At 35.6% G+C, this 20,414-nt stretch overlaps 2 protein-coding genes across 6 annotated transcripts in view; both read right to left on the reverse strand.

The window, feature by feature from the left end:
• INTS2 (integrator complex subunit 2) overlaps window positions 1-1,366 on the reverse strand; it is a 43,761-nt gene extending 42,395 nt beyond the window's left edge. For 2 of the 4 annotated variants that reach the window (XM_045513740.2, XM_010951017.3), the window contains exon 1: window positions 1,290-1,366. In XM_045513740.2, the coding sequence (XP_045369696.2) occupies window positions 1,290-1,308 (19 nt within the window). In that variant the 5' untranslated portion in view covers window positions 1,309-1,366. Of the gene's footprint in view, window positions 1-1,019; window positions 1,142-1,289 lie in introns of those variants that run through there. The other 2 variants (XM_045513739.2, XM_074342696.1) reach the window with 2 other exon arrangements.
• Window positions 1,367-8,416: 7,050 nt separating this feature from the next.
• MED13 (mediator complex subunit 13) overlaps window positions 8,417-20,414 on the reverse strand; it is an 84,228-nt gene continuing 72,230 nt past the window's right edge. Inside the window, exons 24-30 of one of the 2 annotated variants that reach the window (XM_074342693.1) lie at window positions 19,827-19,969; window positions 19,180-19,338; window positions 18,876-19,061; window positions 17,020-17,168; window positions 15,694-15,867; window positions 12,808-12,908; window positions 8,417-12,453 (exon numbers count right to left, since the gene is read on the reverse strand). In XM_074342693.1, coding sequence (XP_074198794.1) covers window positions 12,321-12,453; window positions 12,808-12,908; window positions 15,694-15,867; window positions 17,020-17,168; window positions 18,876-19,061; window positions 19,180-19,338; window positions 19,827-19,969 — 1,045 coding nt within the window. In that variant the 3' untranslated portion in view covers window positions 8,417-12,320. Of the gene's footprint in view, window positions 12,454-12,807; window positions 12,909-15,693; window positions 15,868-17,019; window positions 17,169-18,875; window positions 19,062-19,179; window positions 19,395-19,826; window positions 19,970-20,414 lie in introns of those variants that run through there. The other variant, XM_074342694.1, reaches the window with a different exon arrangement.

The raw sequence follows: 20,414 nt of genomic DNA on the forward strand, positions 1-20,414 counted from the left end.
TATGTTTCTACTGACATCTGGAAAATAAGAAAACAGAGTATACTAATGTCTCTTCCAGCCTTAGGGATCTTCTGTTCTAATACTGTCATTTTACAAAGGAATATGAAGCCCAGAGAGATTAAGAAACAGGCCGAGAGTAGTACTACCAGTTAGTGGCAAAATCCAAGGCTGAACCCTCATCTACTAAATCCCAGTCCAAGACTTTCTCCACTAACCAGTCATGAGTGCCACCGTGTAAATAAAAGTAAATGAATAACGTCATTAAGAATGCTCCTCTGGGGGATATAGCTCAAGCGGTAGAGCGCATGCTTAGTATGTCCTGGGTTCAATCCCCAGCACCTCCTCTAAAAATAAATAAACCTAATTACCTCTCCCATTCCCACCAAAATTAAAAAATAATTAGATAGTACAATGATAAATAAAAATATTAAAAAAAAAAAAAGAATGCTCCTCTTCTATACCTCTTTAGTTTCACATGCCTACCCAACATATATAAAGAACTATGAGGGTTCTCTTTCCCACCCTCCACGAGTCGGTGGAAGCACTGGTAAATCGCCTCACTAGCCAGAAGCAATGTCAGCTTCAGCGCTCTGGAGACCGTAACACTATCCTATACCGTCTGTTACTTGGTTTAAAAAAAAAAAAAAAATCCAGCTGTGGCGGTGAAATTAGCTATGGTAGAACGCGGAGTCCCACTTGGGCACTTCTCTGTCTTCAAGAATAATCAGAAACAAACAAAAGGGCAGGGAGCAGGGAGCCAAAGCCATGTCCTCTGAGACCTACAGACTAGCAGAATCGTGGGTTACAGAGCCGCGGGCAGGAACGTGGGTTTGCTTACAAGCAAGAGGAGCTGGCCTTTTAACAGAGGGGCGGGCTGAGCAGAGGCGCCCAGACCTGTGTGCTCACAGGTTTCGCCCCGGGCGGAACTAGAACCAGTCAGTCCCTCTGGCTGGGAAAAGTAGGGCCGGTTGCGGACCTGGACCCCGGACGCTGAGGCCTGAGAAGCGGAAGCTTCATACCTTAAGATCTACCCTCCAACCTCCCGGGGCCCCACCCGAATTCCGCGCCCTAGTGGCGGGACGCCGTGGAAATCGAGAGCGGGGTCCGAAGTTGGGCCTAGGCGATAATCCGGATTCCCCAACCCCAGCTGTGCCCTGAGCCGGCCTGGCACCAAGATCACAGACGCCACGACCAGTCGTGCCAGTGGTGCGATGGGGGCTGGATGGGAGCACTGCACAAAGGCAGAGCCCAGACTGAAGAGAGGGGAAAGCGGAGGGGACTCTTTCAACCTGCACAGAGCACCTTCATTCATCCCCAGCGTCTGGCTCCCGTCGGCCACCGTACTGAACTGAGCAGAAGGGTGGCTACGAAAGGAAATCCAGAGGCGTTGGCGATGACGCAACGGCGCGCGTGCGCGGCCCCACCCCTTCCTCCCCCGCCCACCTTCACCCTGGAAGATGCAGGACGGTACTGTCTTCGAGTCTGTCTTTCCTCCAGAGCCTATCAGCGGAGTCTTTTCAGGTGAATAGTTAAGCCCCTCCGAACTGGAGTTTCATCACCACAGGATTATCGTCGCATTCAAATGACTTAACGTATGTAAAAGAAATGTTAAAATTGTCTCCAGTGTTCTTTGACCTGAACACTAAGGAACGAAACTACACATTTCTTTCCATCTCTGCCTATGCCCTTCCAGCACCAAGAATCCTAGGATTTGGAGGAGAATTTAAAAAGTAATGTAATAACCCAGAGCCTTCTACTCTAGACCGCACACATTCACAGTCGTAAGTTAAACATCTTCATTTCAGGGTTCTTAAGGTCCGTAGATCCTTAGAGGGCGATGGATGGAGTATCATAAATTTTCTAGAAACTGCAGAATTGTGAGTGCTTGACACTTCTTCTGGAAAGAGGGTCCAAAACTTTAAACAGTTTCTCAAAAGAAGCTTTGATCACGCAGAAGATTAAGAACCTCTAGTCTCTATATTTTCAAATTATTTATACCTCCTGGGTCAGTCGATGTGTATTGAACACATCCTATTAAACAGATATTGTGCCAGGAGCTGGAAACAAAAATACTTCACAGAGATACAACATTTCATACTTTATAGTTTCCAAAGCTTTGACAAAGGGATAATCTCTTTAAAAATTAGATCTGCTTTCAACATGAAAAATCAGCAAAGGAAGAAAAGAATTAATATATGTTTGTCAAACTGTTTTCACCTGACCCACAATAATACATTTCACATTGTGACCCAGAACAGACAGATACATATATATCCACATTTACATGGAAACAAACATTTTATGGAATAATACATACATTACATGTTATATATTCTATTTTACTTGAAATTGCTGGTCACTACACACTGAAATTGATTTCACAACCTGTTAATGAGTTACACACTGTACACTAATTTTTAAGCTGATACCTGCTGAGGACTTATTTATTGAGCACTTGCTAGGCACCAGTGCCTTATATCTATTATCTGATTTGATTCTCTGAGGTAGGTAATATTACTCTCCATTTATAAGTTGTGGAAGTTGAGACTGAGAGGTTAAGCAATTTAATCTCCCTGGATGGTCATTTCACAGGAAGAGTAAAGGGAATTCAAACACTGAGAAATGAATGAGAGGAGGAGGTAGATGTGAACTGAGTGATTTTTAAAATCTCTACCAGTTCTCATTGTTTATGATCCTTCAGTCACCAATGGAGAAGCAACATGCAGATCCAACTTGATCTACAGAGAATAGCAAATCCAGCCTGATGTCTAGAGTGTCATGGTAATGTGCATTGATCCTTACTTTCCTCCAAGTCCTCTTCTCTTCCAATTTTTATCTCCGTGAATATCACCAACACCCTCAAGCCAGAAACCAGGAAGTCATCCTAGACTCCAAACTCTCCCCCTCATATCCACTTAGCAAAAATCTTTCAAATGTACACTGTAATGTTTGGCCAATGAAATCATTTTTATAATCATTAAATAGAACTCAGACATCCTAGTGAAAAACAGATTTATTCATGAGTTTTTGAGTTTAAATCTGCTTCCTCTGAGGCTGACTCCCTAACTATACTAAAATCAATTTTTAAAGACTTTGCAGTTCAGATGTTTAATTAGTCAGATTCAGGAACTTCTCCAGTGGTAAATGTTGCTAGAAGTTAGCCCTGACACTTAGTTGCCTATAAATGACAAAATCTTTGATTATGCATTCACCTCTGACTGGCTTACTTTGATTTGCTCTTTTCTACTTTAACTATTTTTCAGTCAGACCAGGGGAAGAAACAGAAGGAGGGGAAAAAAGAAAGAAAGAAAGAAACAATGTCTACCACATTTCAGGTATGTTAGGTGCTTTTATATAAATTATTGCTAAGTAAATGAGCTTTAAAAAATTAGGAGACTTAGGTATTTAAAGGAGAACCAATGTTCTTTGGAAACAGAATCATAGAATTTCAAAAGTAAAAAGTATCTCAGGAAACATCTAGCTCCAGTTTTCTCAACAAAGAATTCTTTTTATAATTATCTTCAATAGTGTGTCTATTTTATAAGATTTCTTCAATTGTTTCAGCCTGTCAAGATCTTTTGGACTCTTCTATTACACTGGCTGTCTGCTTTGGCTGAACGTATCATATCTTCACTGATTTTATGGACAAAATGTTGAGTAGATTTGGGTCCAGCCAGGGCTCTATCGTATAACTTTAGAAACATCCTCCAGGTTGATAAAGATCCACTAATCAAGCCTTTTTGCGTATGATTATTCAACCAATTATGAATCATTCCAACTACTAAAACACTTCCCTGCTTAGGGATAAATTTCTCTTTCCTTAAGGTGGCCCTGAAGAGCGATTTTTGTGGCCTGATTTCTCTCTAACCTGGACTTCTGGCATATCCCACCATGGTGCCTCCAGTTCAGTCAGTTTAAACTACTTTCCCATATCCTTCATGGGCCTTCTCCCCTACTATTCATTGTCTGGAATGCCTTTTATTCTATTTATGTAGTACCTCCCAAGTGTCCTTTACATCTCACCTCTAGTGTTCCCATGCTAAGAAATCCTTTCCTGGCAAATCACGTATCTTTTCATTAAACTAAGTACCCTTTTTCAGTGTTCCCAAGCCACATATGTGTACTTCACATAATACATATGTACTTCACATATTACACCATAATTTTTAGAACTAGTCTGTCCCTCTCACCAGAATGTGAGTACTTTGAGGGCAAGAATCATCTATTTTTTGCCCTTGGCACACAGTATGGTATTTATATTGGTTTTTTGAATTAATAATTCAGGCATGAATGTGATTACCATAATCTATCAGCTTATCAGTGCTGTCAAAATAAAATGTAATGAGGCTGATTTCAGCTATTCCCTTTTGTATATGTATTGTCGTTCATATCACTTCAGAGGGTTTATCACACTCGCTGTATTTACACAAATATTTCTCAGTAGACTGAAGGTTTAAGGTCAAAGGTTTGTGGCTCACAACTAGTGTAGATAACCAGTTACTTTATTGAATGAATAGTGCTTTAGTGAAACTATCCTGGCTTCTAATGATCGTTCATGGTCAAGTAAGTTTGTTAGCAGTTTTTAGGACATACTTTTTTTAAACTTTAAATCAGTTAACTGTCTCAGCTTTTAATTCCATCATGTTATTTTACATTTTAGAGCTTGAAGCCCCTTCAAGCTGGTTTCTTTTTAGTAGGGGTAGGTTGGGGCAGAAGGGAGATACAGCTGGAGTACTAAATGCTTTACTTTTTGCATCTTTTCCATCCTTGCTCTTGCTAGAAACATATTTGTTGTTGCCATTAAGCATCTTTTTTCTCTTGCAAACCTTAGTTCATTCTGGATTTGATTGTTCTAGAGAAGATAGGTATTATATTAATCATCCTTCACATTTGTACTTTACAAATTCCAAAATGTTTTTTGCAATGTCATTTGAGGTTCACAAAGCTGATTAGGAAGGTATGGTTACTGTTGAGTTCATGTGCAGGTGAACAAATTGAGACTTAAGTGGTTTAGTGATTTGCCTGAATTCACTAGCAGGAAGGTGGCAAACTTAGGAGGACAAGAATCATAATCCAGTGACCCTAAACTATTTCTGCTACTGGGAAACTAAGAGTTCCAAGTAATTAAAATTGTATAACTTCATTTTAATTATTTGCAAAAATCACATTAAAGCTGAGTTCTGTAGTTTGTGGTATTTGTTACAAGAAGTCCATTCAAAAAATATTCCAGTGCCTTACTACATTCTAGATGTTGCATTGGACTCTGGAGATACAACTGTACACAAAATAGACCCAGTTTCTACCCTCATGGAGTCATTTGGTAGGAGAGACCATCAGACAATTACAAACTGCAAAAAACACTATGGAGGCTCCATGTAGGTTGTTACAGTCAGAGTGTGTAACAAGAGCCCCTGTTCTGAAGCAAGGGTGTCTGTGATTGGGAAGGAGGCCTAAGGCAAGAATAACTCTGAGGCTTTTAAAGAGCTCAAATGCTTAAGTGGCTAGGAGAGCACAGGGGAAAAGCCCAGTCGGAGGCCTGTGGAGGGTTAGGCAGAAGACAGATCATGGAAGACATTTAATCTATCTTTCGAGCAAGAAACAGCCAAAAAGGATTTTAAGCTACCAAGGAAAGAACACACTCAAAGTAGGAAGACCAAGTTAGGAGGATATTGCAGTGGTCTACCCCAAAAATGGCTCTTTTGTCTAATAACTTATATGGCATTTGATAATGCAAATTTAGACCAAGGTCAGGCCAATAGATAGAAATGGACATATTTGAGAGTAAATACACAAGACCAACAGTTTTTGATGACTGATTACAAGGGAGAGTTTGTGGCTTGCACAACTGAGTGGGTGGTAGTGCCATTCACAGTGACAAGAAACACTATTAAGGACAAAGTGGCTTCTGTGGGGGAAGATTATTGGTCTCAGTCAAAAGTACAGATTTACTCCAGAAAAAAAAAAAAAAACAACAGAATCAAGACTTAATCACAGGCATTCTGAATGCAAGTTCATAGGACAATACATAGTTTGGGGACTGTAAATGTATCACTCAGGAAGATTTTTTTTCTCTACACTAGGAAGTGGCAAAATAAGGAAAACATCAAACTTTTCACAAAAGGTCATTCTGGAAACAGTTCCGGTGGGTTGCTCTGAAAGAGAGAACAAAACAAAACAAAAAACCACCTCAAATAATATTAAACAGAATTTGTGACTATAGCTATGAGAATGAGGGTTCTTCAGCTTTCAGTCCAGGATTGCTAACTCTCCTAGGGTATACACAGGAAGATACTGAAAATGATAAAATTAGTAACAATAGATGACAGGAATACATTCACAAGTTACATTTTCCTTTCTCTTTTGTTTTTCTGTATGTGAAGCCTTCAAATAACCCAGTGTGCACTTTGAACTTCTACACTCTTAATTACATGTTCTTGGGGACATGAGGAATTGACTTACCTGAACTAGTTGTTATTAGAGCAATAAATACATCCTGAATATCTTGTTAAACAAAACCTTGACATTTAACATGCTTGAGAGATGGTTCCCACTAAATGTCCATGCTTACCTAGAAACTGTAACATTTCAAAGATTGTTTACTACAAATGGTTTGAATATAGTTCAATTTTATCCTGAAATAGATGTTAAACGCCCCTAGATCTCTTTAAAAACCTACAATGACCCTTTATGCTCCAAATATTTTTTTAACAATTTTGTCTCAGGTATACTTTGATAATAAAATCATTAAACAGAAAAGAATTTGTCAGAACATGTAATTTTGATTCTAGAAATGTGGGAAATGTGTATGTTGAGTAAGAAGCTGATGTAAGTCATCTCATCAACGTAATTAGCAAATACATACAGGCATACCTCAGAGAGATTGTAGGTTCGGTTGCAAACCACTGCAATAAACTGAATATTGTAATAAAGCGAGTCACACACATTTTTTGGTTTCCCAGTGCATATAAAAGTTACATTCACACTATACTGTAGTCTATTAAGCATGCAATAGAATTATGCTTTAAAAAAATGTACATACCCTTATTGCTTAAAAAAAATGCTATCTTCTGAGCCTTCAGTGACCAGTCATAGTAACATCAAAGATCCTAAATCACTGTAACAAATATAATACCAAAGTTTGACATATCGTGAAAATTACCAAACTGTGAGGGAGACATGAAGTGAGCAAATGCTGTTGGAATAATGGTACCAACAGACATCCTTGACTCATGGTTGCCACAAACCTTCAATTTGTAGTAAACACAGGATCTGCAAAGTGCAGTAAAGCAAAGTGCAGTGAAATGAGGTCTGCCTGCACACTTTGTGCATTAGTAACGTGCTACTGAAATCAAGAGGTCAAGATAGTTTGCAGGTACAATATATGCCTTGTAGAACATTTCAAAATGTTCGCCATATTCCAGTTTTCCCTCTTTATCTGTAGTTCTTAATTCATATGAAGAACTTGGCAAGAAATTTTGCAAGAAAAGATTCTCAGGGAAGGAATTCACTAGCACTTTGAGCTTTCAAGTCTTGGATTATGCCACCGTGTAGCAGTGGGTCATGATGTAAAAACTGTATTTCCTTAAATATGTCTTATCTCTAACCAAGCAGCTTGAATTCTTAATGAATACTGAAGAAAAAAATCATTTCCTTCAGTAAGCCAGTCAATAGAATTTTTCAGAGATTGTTTTTTAATACCAAAAACACAAAAAGTAAACATAGGTTGTATGTAGTTGTGCAACAATACTGTTCCCTCCCAAAAAAGCTTGATTTGCATAGTTATTTTTAGTCTAAGACTATAAATTTTTTAAAGAGTAGAAAAAAAAATCAGGGGTAATATAAACCATGAGACAGAAAATAATTTAAGGTAGAAGTTCCAGCAACATACATGTCCCTTTAAAGGAATTTTTTTTTTCACTTCTGCTGAAGTTATTTTAAAATGACCACAACAGTTTTTGGATTTGCCCTTACACAGTTTATAAATTTGGACACAAATATTCTAAATGGCTGCTTACCCAAAATGGGCAGAGCTATTTTCGATGGATTGTTCATATCTGAACAAACAACACTTTTCTTATGTTTCAGAAATATTTATGTAATTTTAAAAAATAGGATAGAGTTCAGCTTTAAATATTTGAAGGTTGCTTGTTTAGACTGGAAAACTGATATAGAAATGACCAGCCTAAAAGGAATTAGTATGTATGTATATACATATATATATAATTTTCCTATATATTATACACTGATATATGATTGGAATCTTCAAAAAAAATAAAATACATCAAAGAAGTTAGAAGTTTGTCAGTCAGTTTTTAGGCTGTCTTTTTTCATTTATAAATGACACAAAAATAATACTGCTACTACTCTTTACACAAATTTAAGATGGAAATATTTTCAACAGAATAAGACACCACAATGAAGGCTTCATGAATAATTTATTCCATTTGAAGTTTTGTTTTTTTGTTTTTGTTTTTTTTAAAAAGTATAAACCTTTTCATTTCCTCAATCACAATGTGTACAACTCAGTGTTATGGCATTCGGCAGCAATAGTGTTTGTTCCTTATTCTTTTTTCTGTCATGTTAAAAAAAAAAAAAAGCAATTGGACCATATTAAATGTCACTGTTAAACAACAACTTTAAAACGCCCCTTCATAAAGTGACCAAGCTATTTTGAGATAGTTGATGCTGACATGTCCAGTAATGACATTACAATTTGTAGTTTAAACTCACTAACTTTAAGGTCCACAGATCCAGTTGACTCTGAAAACTAAAGCTATTTTAAAACTTCATGAATACAACAACCTGAGGAGTATTTTAGGTCCCAAATCCAGTTTTTAAATTAATACTCCAAAAAAAAAAAAGAAAAAAGAAAAAGAAAACACATATATAAAGATTTAAACCACAGTTCTGGGCCCATTTAATACACCAAGAAAAACTGAAAGGTTAGGATTTCTAGCTGATTTTTTTGAGGGGTGGGAGAGACAAAAAAAAAAAAAGTTATGTCAAAAACATTTTTACTTAGTTTAGACAAACTAAAATCTTAAGAGGAAACCCAGACCAAAACATCATTCATGCAACATTAAATGTATTAATAGATTGATATGCGATGCCATAGTGGATGAGTAGCAAATTATATGATGCAACAGCATTTAAAAACTTCCTTTTAATGTATTCAATTTGAACATTTTAAATAATGCAACATAGTATTTTGATATTACAGTATTAACATAGTGCTTGATTAAAGATCTGCAAATCTTTGTAGTAACACATTAAGTTAAAAAATTACCTCAGAAGGTAAATATGAAGACGAAAGGAGAATATTTTAATACAGTAATCTGTGCCATACTGACAATTGAGTACGAATACAGCTGAGGATAGTTGACTAAGTAGTAAGAGCTTAATTTTAGTGGTTTAAGAAAAGTTTAGAAAGATTTAAAAATTACAGCTACTTTAAAATTTAAGGATTACATATAAGTACACTTGGTGGCCTTCTGGCCAAACAATAAGGTGTACAGAAATTTATTCATACAGTGTTAATTCACAGTCCTGATAACTGAATGGCTTGCATAAGAAAGGTATGGCTAGATGTTTCTCACTGGCTGGAAGCAGACATTATATAACTAATTTTAAAATGCCAAAATACTGAACTTCCACCCTGCTTTGTAATGGGTAACTGCACAAAAAACAGACGTTAGCACTGTAACAAAGAAGTCAAAGTGTTGGTGATCAACTGGTATAAAGTATATTATTTTGCTTACCTATTTAAACAAAACAAAAGTACCCATACTTGTCTGTGACAGTACATTAGTAAGTCAGATCCATCATCCCGCATGAAAGGCTTAATTTTTTTTGTTTCTGAAATAAGTCTCCTGACCTTTTCAAATGGCTATTTAATAATTTTCTATTTGAGTGTAAATTTATATATGAAGGGAAGGAAAAAAATGTTATCAGTAAATCCTGTATATTTGGGAACTATTCCCTGATTCCCAGATTAAAAGGAATTGTATAGTGGGTTTCTTCCATATGGCTCCATATAAAAGAAACTGTTGGAATAATTTTTTAAAATTCTGTTTTCAAACTGAGGTTTGGTTGCTACAGGCTAGTGATTTTAAACAACTGAGAATATAGCTTTTATTTCTAAAAGTCTCTATTGAGCTAAAGTATATAAAAAAGGATATTCTTTTTATAGAAATTCCAAATAAGCATCTTTCCCCTCAAATTTCAGACAAGCTTTTTTCTAAAATACAAAACAAAACATGCCAACATAATCTGTAGTGTGTTAGCATAATTTAAAAACAAATGCAGAGATGTGACCTTTAAATTTTAATTTCAAAACATTCTAACCACTGGGATTGCATTGTAATTTTGAAGAAATGATTGAAAACCTTTGTCACTAATTGTGTTTTCTTTATAGGAAAAACAAGACTTACTAATGTTTTAATATACAATTTGAATAAGTTATATTGTTCTTAAGAAAGTGGTATTTAAGCATATAGTATTTACAAAACAAGTTTCAGTAAAACAAAACAAAACATACCAAATTACAGTTTTGTAAATACAATCGATTTTGTCCTTGTAGAGAATTAGTGAACATACAAATTTGGAATTTTGCTAGACTGCTTCCAAGAAAGATAGGTAGACTTGGCGACTGTGAATTCAAGTCAGCAATACAGGTAGAAGGCTAACTTGGACTCTCTTGTGAGCAGCACTGTAGAAAGGATTTTTTTTAAGGGGGTAAAGCCTGCGTAAAAGCAGTTATCTTGGCATGTGCAAACAAGAAGGGGGAAAGCTGTACTGAAGGAAGGGGTGAATTAAAGTCCCTAGAATTCAAGTCCCTTCTTTAGGGAGGTGAGAACCTCCTTGGCATATGCCCTGCCTTAATCTGAGCTGTGTTATAGAAAAGAACAGACTCTGGTGTTTGGGACTGCCATCTCCAAACCAAGAAAATTAAATAAATAAAAAAGGCAAAAGGTAACAGGTTAAGTTTAGAAAATGGTTCTTTAACTAGTGGAATAGTCTGAATACCAGAATTCACTGAGAATCTATTTACACCACAGTTTGATTGCACACACACACACCCATACATATGCATACTCTCACACACATTCCCAATCTTTAATTAAAAAAAAAAAAAAGCCAAACAATCAAGAGTGACTGCTTTTAAAAATAATTTGTAAAATGCCTAGAGCTGGGCTAAATTTCAACCTTATAGCAGATCCTGAAGATAATTTTCATAATTAATAATATTCCCATGCCTAGATGTGCCACTGTTAAAACAAACAAAAAAATTTAAGCATGTAACATTAAACACCAAAATTAGTTTAAGCATTCAGTAGCAAATGTTTTTCTTGTAAAACTAAGTTTCTTTCACTGGAAATGGCCTGAAATATTAGTCATAGCCCTAAACCATAGTACAAAATATAACTGAAGAATTCTCATTTTATTCTAAGTTAAACCACCTAACAATATCACTTGTATATTGCCATCATGTAATCCTGTAAAGGTGTGATTGATATATAAAATGTTGTAAGACCCGGTACCTTTTCAATTTATAAACACAGTGAACTTCATTACTGTACATGTACTCTGCAACTACAGCTTAGCTGTAAATCCTCCACACACAATGGTATGGACATTATTCCCCCTCTATCCCCATTAAACTGTACATCAAGACAATACAAATTTACTGTCCCACCCACCCCCTTACAAAAAAATAATACTCTAAAAGCAACCCTACTGCAACTTTTTAATTAAGACGATTACATATATTTTAGACCAATTGCTTTAAAGCAAGAAGGCAGTATAAACCTTCTAGGAAAATTTTTATAAAAGAGGTTAAGAAATATAAGACAATTTGTACATTTAAAAACTTACAATAAATAAGAGATGCAGGCATTTTTGAATACTAGATACTATAATCCAATACAAGAACATCTTGATGTTCTGAAGCCATATGTTGAAATTCATTGTTCCTCATGTTTCCTTCTCCATGCTTTTAATATTCATTTAACATGACTGGGTACTATGGCTCATTACTTTTCACAAATACTGTGACTGGGAAAAAAAAAGGTTAATTTTGCTACGAAAATGTTATAATACGTTTTTGTATGATCAGTCATCATCCTGAAGAGTTCAGTATAGTCAGTGGAAAAAAAACAGGGTTGTAGCCCCTCCCCTCAAGTCAAAACAATATTTGTTGAAGTAATAAGAATCAGACCCCATCACAAATGACTTTCACTGAGAAGATAATTGTAATGTAATCTTGCAGCGAAATGTCTTTTTTCCTTGTTCTTTTCTTGGACAGTTCCATCTAATGAAGATCACAGCATATTCATAATAAAGTTATATAACTGATTCAGCACCACAAAATGAATTGGGAGACATGAGCGTCTGTCCTGGATTGCAGGGTCACAGGTTAGCCAGGAGAGTGCATTGTACTGTTCCAAAACAAACCTGAAAAGCAAGTAAACTGTGTAAGTCAGGTATTTACGTACACTGTAGATTTTGGAAGCAATTTCCAATTATGGTATCTAAGATTCAAAGTCACTATAAAGGAAAAAAGATGGTAGAAGGTATGTAACAGAGAGTCCTTGGGGAAATTAAAGAAAACTGTTTTCATAAAAATTGTTCCCAAAAGTAGATTATACATGTTTGAAAGAAAAACACCCATTCTGAATGATATAATTCATCTAGAGATCCAAGGGTATACAACAGTCAGCTATTGCCAAAACTGAGAAAAAATAAGGATCAACATTGTATTCTTTCAGAGTTGCAATGGTGAATCCTTAATGATAAAAAGAGGTGTACCTGAGGACATCTGAAGTCTGATTTGAGTCAAGTGGGTGGGAGTGTTTACTGTGAAGCAGCTCGTCAGATTGCACTGAAGGCACGTGGAGGTGCAAAGAGGCCTAAAAAAATAATAGGTAATCAGTCAACCAAATGGAAAAAGATCTGTTGGTTTTACCTTATTCTCCCAAGGTCTCTTCCTCGATGAAATACATTTTAGACCTATGTAATGAATGGGAGCCACTATAAACATGACTGTTCTTCTTGTTTAATTCATTACATAAGTAATTTTTAAGTGCATAACTTATATTCTTACTTACTTTTGTTCAGCTTTATTGTTTTTGAGACCACGTAATAATCCTAAAAAAAGGATTTGTAGCTATTTTCTAAGTGCAACCTGCCTAGATGTGTAAAGTAAATGCTTAAGAAAGCACTAAAAAGCCAGAATACAGTGCCTAGGTTACACAGACAGAGACTGTGCAGATGCACCCAGGTCTGGCGCTGAGGAAAGTAACAGGAGTCAAGCATATGTAAATATCTTACTTAGAAAGCTACAAATCTTAAACAAAGCTACCTCTGGTGAAATTTTGAGCATGCTAAGTAATACAGCGCCTTCTTCTGCCCTCCCAATTTCATAATGAGAGCTTAGTAACAAGTGGCACACCCATTTAGGTAACAGCAGTGAAGAGTGACACAAAGAAGTGTGGTTCTCTTCTTCATGTTTCAATTAAAGAAAGTGAATCATTTAGTTTTTAAGTCAATATATATATATAAGTGTTAAAAAACCTATGGCAAGATGGTGGTACTGAGTGCAGAAACTCTTGTTAGATCTCATTTTTTTAATTTGGGGAAGGAGGTAATTAGCTTGATTTATTTTTAGAGGAGGTACTGGGGATTGAACCTAGGACCTCTTGCATGCTAATCATGCACTCTACCACTTGAGCTGTACCTTCCCCCCAGATCTCATTCTTTATAATGTAAAAGGTACTATTTTATATTTAGGTGCTGTCTCCTCTACAATTATAATATATGTATAAACTCTTGTGTTACATATTAAGAAATATAACCAAAAATATATGTTTCAACTGCCTATACACCCTTGATTTATGAGTTATAAGCCAAAGTCTCATATGGCAGATCACTACAAATTAAATGAATGTAATCAGTACCAGTGCTCTAATTTCAATGATAAAAAGATTTTTTAATTATCTAGGTAATAATGTACTATTTTTCCAAGCAAAGAGAAACAAGCCAGATGGTTTTATTGCCTATGGTATAGAAATAAAATGGGATGTATGAAAACAAAAGGTGAATAAAATTATGGTAAGTTATGCCTTACCTGGTAATTCAGACCAGAAGTCCTAATCTTGTTACACTGTATCTGAGGGTGAATGCCCACTTTACACTATCCTCTCTGCAAATAAATATTGAGTAGAAAAGAATCTGGATAGTCCCTCGGACTTTTTGTAAGGTGGTGTTTCTTTAAAAAATGTTCTGTGAAACACTAAGGTCATGAACTATTAATAGGTGTTACACAATCCTTTTCTTGTGTATTAAAGTAAGTTTGGGAAATGGTACATAAACAATGTTATTTGCTGCTGTTTTTCAGATTTTTGAATGTGCACGCATGTAACAACAAAATGGGGGCCGAAAGCACATGAAGCACTTCCCAAAGAACCATCTTGTAGAAACTCCAAAGACTACTACTATTATGCAGAAACTCCTTTGGAAATATGTTCTTGTAATGAGATCTGTATAGACCATTGCACATATATTGGAAGGGGGAAAAAAGTCATATGCTGAAGCTATTACCTTGGCTGACACTCTCTAAATATATTACCTCATTAATAGTCAATTCAGATCAACAGCTCTTGTATTCTTCATGAATGTGCTACAGAAGTTCATTGCTTAATCTCAAGTGTCACTGACTCAATGGTATGTGAGCCAAGGCAATCAGGATAATGGCAGAGGCTTAAAAGATAGCAGTAAGCTGTTGGTTCTAGTACCCACTAAAATATAACCCTAAAATACTAAATTATACCATCCAACTTTTACCCTACAAATAAAAATCAGTTGGCAAGTTGTTAAGTTAGCATGATTTATAGCATAAATCAGTCAACTTCTGGTGGATCTGCGTAAGAATAAGTGAAACTAGATCTGAATTTATTATTTTGAAATAGTAGTAGCAGCAGCAACAAATTCTAGATAGGGCTTTCACATCTCATTTTCCCTAAATTTTATGATTTATCTCAACCTTGTTATATCACTTGCTAATGATTCTGTTTTGATAAAGTCACTATGGGTTTGAGAATCTTATTACTTGAAAATCACTCAGTAGCTTTAACACAACAATTTACACAAAGTTAGAAAGCTTTTTAAAGGAGGTAGTAAATGTATCTAAATATCAAGCACTCTTACAAAGAGTATGACTCCTCTAATTCCCAAAATGAGGGACCATAGGACTGCAGTATGATGTAATTCAAAGAATAACATTACATAATCATTACAAGATACCAGTTTTAATCTTGAGTATACTACCAATTTATGACTTTCGACAAATGAATTTTTCTAAACTTCTAATATGCTCAGCTAGAAAATGAAAATGTCATATTAAAGGTAATACAAGGTTTCTCCCAGCTCTAAACTTCTATATATGCAGCTGAAAATAAGAGCAAGAGTCCCAACAATTTGATTTAAAGTTAGTTAAAAGTTTAAACTTAATATGAATTTAAAAATTAAAGTTGTTTCATAATTATTCTCTTTGTGATCTTGTCTAGTGAGTTATATGTGGCAATGCATTTAAGACCTCAGTCAAAAGCTGTAAGATTCTATATTTCTTATGACTTAAGCCATCAATCAGCATTACTTAGGAAGTGGCAAAAAAAAAAAAAAAAAAGAAAGAAATACCTTAAGAAAAAGAGGACACTGATATTGTGCTTGAGGACATGCTGACCAGAACCAGTCAGGTAACGGACCCGCTTTGGCAGTTGATACAAAGTAACCAAGGGCCAATGGTTGCTGAAGAATATAAGTTACTTCATCATGAGATTCTGTTGAAAGTAGCCGATCAGTACCCTGACCCTTAGAAAGACAAATTAAAAGTGTGTTAGTGCATTTGATATACCCAGGCACTAGCTATAAATACAGAATGGTTTATGGCAAACAGTCATTATCTTATGACTTCAATTTTTAAAAGTACTGAAGGATATTGAAAAGAATCAATTGCTTTGTATCATAACCAATAATAGCATTAAGTCTTAAGAGTTGCATGAGGAAATGAATGTACCAACTATTTAACAAGTTTGTATTACTATGTCAAGCCCAAGTTCAGTGCGTGTGTGTGCTAACCATTGTAGCTGACAAAAAAAACAAAAAATGTTTAATGAAATCTGTAACTTATTTCCTAATACTCCCTCAATTAATTCCTGACTGTCACACTCCAATCCAAAAGTGGATTAAATTTAGCTTTATTCATTTAGAGCAGCCTAAAAAATGCAGTTAATAGTGTTTTAGAAAGCATTATGGCATCATGAAAAGACAACTATTAAGTGATGCTCATTTCCTTCAGATTATTTATTAAAGTAGTAAGATTACTGGTGCTTTTCCTTATATGATTTTTCCCCTCAATAATCTCATTTCTTTCCAGTTTAAAAAAAAGAAGGAAAAGATGCAAGGTAAGGTTGGACAAAGATCCTTCTTTATTTTAAAAAGGCAGGTTCTAAATGTACATATAATAATCAAATAAACACTACATAAAATTTCATTCAAAAAATGTTGTTCAAATGAAGCCCAATTAGTTTTGAGTTCAAATAGAAGGAACAAGACAGCCTGCTTCCGTAACTTCTGAAACTACAGGGAGGGTGGGGGAAGAAAGGTGGTGGTGGCCTTATGAGAAAATTACTATTTCCTTTATGTTCCTTTTCACAGCCCTGATATGAATGCCAGCTCTTAGAGCAATATACTGATTATCAGATAATCTAATCCTGTACCTGAGTAGAGGGAATGGTGAAGAGGCAGGAAAACTACAAAAGAAGGACTAATGCCAGGTAATTCAGAAAATACAAAGAGAAAGCAGAACCTAGAGATCTTCTTAATAATGTGCAATTCAAAATACTGATGTCTACTGTTGCTCTTTCTGATTTTCAAGGAAAAAGGTGTTCTATTTCATACATAAGTCCATTACTAAATTAACAAATGACATTTAGATAAACTAAACTTTTATAACAGGGTTACCTTGCCAGCATCACCTCCATGGGGGTAATGAGATCCTGGAGAATGTACAGGAGACCCCGTTGGAGATGCAGGAAGAATATTAATGATATCAGGGTCAAGATCATCTCCTGTATCTAATAAATCAAAGAGACCTATTCCATCTGCTCCATCTATAGAGGAGGAAAAAAAAATATTCCATTTCTCATATCTCATGGTCATTTACAGGAAATGGTTAAAACAATAAACTTTAACCCAAAATGAGTTAATTTAATCAACATCTACTGAGTGTATACCATGTGCCAAGTACTGTGCTAGGAGGCAAATAATCAATTATACATAAATAAACATGCAGGAGCCTGAATAATCCCTCCACCAAAAATGTCCACATCCTAATCCCAGGAACCTGTGAGTATGTTACCATAGAGAATTTTGCAGGTGTGATCAAGCCAAGGACCTTAAAATGGGGGAGATTATTCAAGATTATCCAGGTGGGTCCAGTGTAATCACACAGGTCCTAATAAGAGGGAGGGAGAACGGTTAGAGTCAGTGACAAGACATGAGTACACTAAACTGCTGACACTGGAGGTGGGAGAAGGGGCCATAGCAAGAGATGTATGTGGTCTCTAGAAGCTGGCAAAGGGAAGGAAATAGATTCTCCCTTAGAGTCTCTAGAAAGAATAACCCTGCAGACACCTTGACTTTATAGTCCAGTAAGACTGATTTTGGATTTCTGAACTCCAGAACTGTTAAGATAATAAATGTGTGTTGTTTTAAGCCACTAAGCATGTAGTAATTTGTTAGAGCAGTAACAGGAAACATACAAATACTGCAAATGAAAATGTATTTAAAATGAGACTATTCGTGACTAATTCCCTAATTCTTTATTATTAAGTAAAATATTCAAGTTACTGTGTAACACACTAAAAGAGAATAATTAATACCCGTACTTGTGCCTTTATTAGAGATGTGCCGTTTTCTACAATAACTCAGAGAAACAATAGGATATCACTTATTTTCTCTTCTAGTAAAATGCAATCTGTAAGTTCATCTAGAAAAGTTATGTCCCTCCTCTGGCAATTTGTAGATTACTGTATTATTTTGGCAAATCAAAATAGAAAGGAATATAAAATGATCTGCAAAGTTTAGGTACAAGTAACTCAACAGCATATGCAGAAACCTGTACAAATATTTTATGATCAAAGTTGCCTTTTAAAATAAGTAAACACATAAAATAATTCATAGCACCAGCTCTGATATCAGCAAAGTATAAGAATGGTTGTACTGTTGCCACTGTAACAAATTACCACAAACTTGTTGATTTGAAACAACATACATTATTCTCTGACAGTTCTGGAGGCCAGAAGTCCCAAATCAGATTTATTGAGTTGAAAACGAAGAGCTAGTCATTAGGCCAAAAATCAAGGTACTGGCAAGGCTATGCTCTCTCTGGAGGCTCAAGGGGAAATCTGTTTCCTTGTCTTTGCCAGCAGCTAGAACTGTAATCCTTGCCTCATGACCTCTTCTTCAAAGTCATCAGCATAGTCATTTCTCTCTGACTTTGCTTCCCTCTGTTTCCATCACATGGCCTTCTCCTCTTCTGTGTCTAGTCCAACTTCCCTTTGTCTCCCTCTTATAAGGACACAGATGATAGCATAACCTGGCATAACCCAGGATAATCACTCCATCTCAGGATCCTTAACTTCATCACAAATGCAAAGGTTTTTTTGGTTTTGCTTTTGCCATATAAGGCAACACTCACAGGTTCCAGGAACGTTCACAGGACATAGATGTTTTGGGAGTCATTACTCAGCCTGTAATCAACCACAATCATCAAGGTTTATTTTAAATTTGCAAACCTTTATGAACAATTCACCTACCATTGTTGGGATTGAAAGCTAAGTCCAAATTTTCAGTGGTATAAGTAGCTGAAGCTACTTGCACAGAAGCAGAAGTAGGGAACACAAGTATATGAGTACATGATGTATCCTGTGGGGTATTTAGCTGAGACGTCTGCATGTTTAGAGTCGTGCTTCTTCCGAATACAGAACCAGTTGACACAGAATCTGAAAAGAAGATGAAAGGTATTTTTTTCTTTTAATAAATGAGGAATCGATTTTACATAATACTTAGAAACTTAAATGCATAAAGAATTAAATCTGATATAAACTAAAGATAGCTAACCTGGCATAATAACAAAAGAGCCTTGGGGTTCCATTGCTACCAAGCAAGCACTGAGAATGCTGGGAGAGTCGGCAGCAGATATACCACACATTCTACACATGTCTTTAAGCCTTTTACTTAGAGACTGCAAGTTTCGACGACTCAGCAAACAGCTCCAATCTGTGGGTACCAACAGTTTAAAAAAAAAAATCCAAAGTAACAGCATTGTTAACACCCTGTAGAACCAAAGTTAAAACAAAATGGTTTTAAAATTAATATAGTCCTCAAATAAGTAAAAAATCTCTTATTGCTGATGTTACTCAAAATCCTTTATCCCCCTAACTTTAATGTATGTCAGTATCAATTAGTATCTGTTGAACAAAGAATGATTTGAATAAAAAGCAGAAAGGAGAAAAAAATGGAGGATGACAAATAGGATTGATAAGTAAACACTGATACAAAGTTGTAATATGTTCTTTTAAAATCTGAATTAAGCCATTTGTAGCCTAGACGTATGTGGTTCCTCTTTAAAAACAAAACAAAATTCTAGTTTTTTTTAGAACCTTTGCATTTTATTCAGTACCTATAGCTAGCTGTGATCTGGATATAGTACATGAATTAACAGAAGACAGAAATTTAAGAATTAAATAATAAAAGTACAATTTTACCTTTCAATTCTCCATGACCAATTCTTCCTAGACGGCCAATTACAACTCTCCAGGGTAATGAACTCATTTGTACAAGTCCTAAGCACCACTCCCAAAGTTTCTGTAGACCTAATCTTCTAGCAGATCCTTTTTTCCGACGAGCCCTATTATTTGGAATAGAGACAGTCATAAATATGTCTAAAATTCATATAATGACATTCAAAAGAGCTCAAATTTGTGAAAAACTGGTTCCTTCATTTTAATGCTTGCTATATTTTACACAAGTCCTAAGCAAGAATATTTATAAAATCACAGGTTTGGCATGCTAGTTCGCACTTTTTAAAAATACAAGTTAAAATATATACTTAAAAAATTGTCCACAAACCACCAAAATTCACCAGAGACACTGTTCTACACCAGAGATTGGCAAACTTTTTCTTTAAATGGCCAACAGTGTAAGCCTTGCAGGATTATCAAGAATTCTTCAACAATTCAATTCTGCTGCTGCAGCATGAAAGCAGCCATAGACAAGAGGTAAACAAATGAGCGTGGCCATATTTGGCCCATGGGTTGTAGTATGCCAACCCTTGCTCTATGCTTTAAATTGAA

Source organism: Camelus bactrianus, chromosome 16 (genome assembly GCF_048773025.1).
Source record: "Camelus bactrianus isolate YW-2024 breed Bactrian camel chromosome 16, ASM4877302v1, whole genome shotgun sequence".
Classification (NCBI taxonomy): Eukaryota; Metazoa; Chordata; class Mammalia; order Artiodactyla; family Camelidae; genus Camelus; species Camelus bactrianus.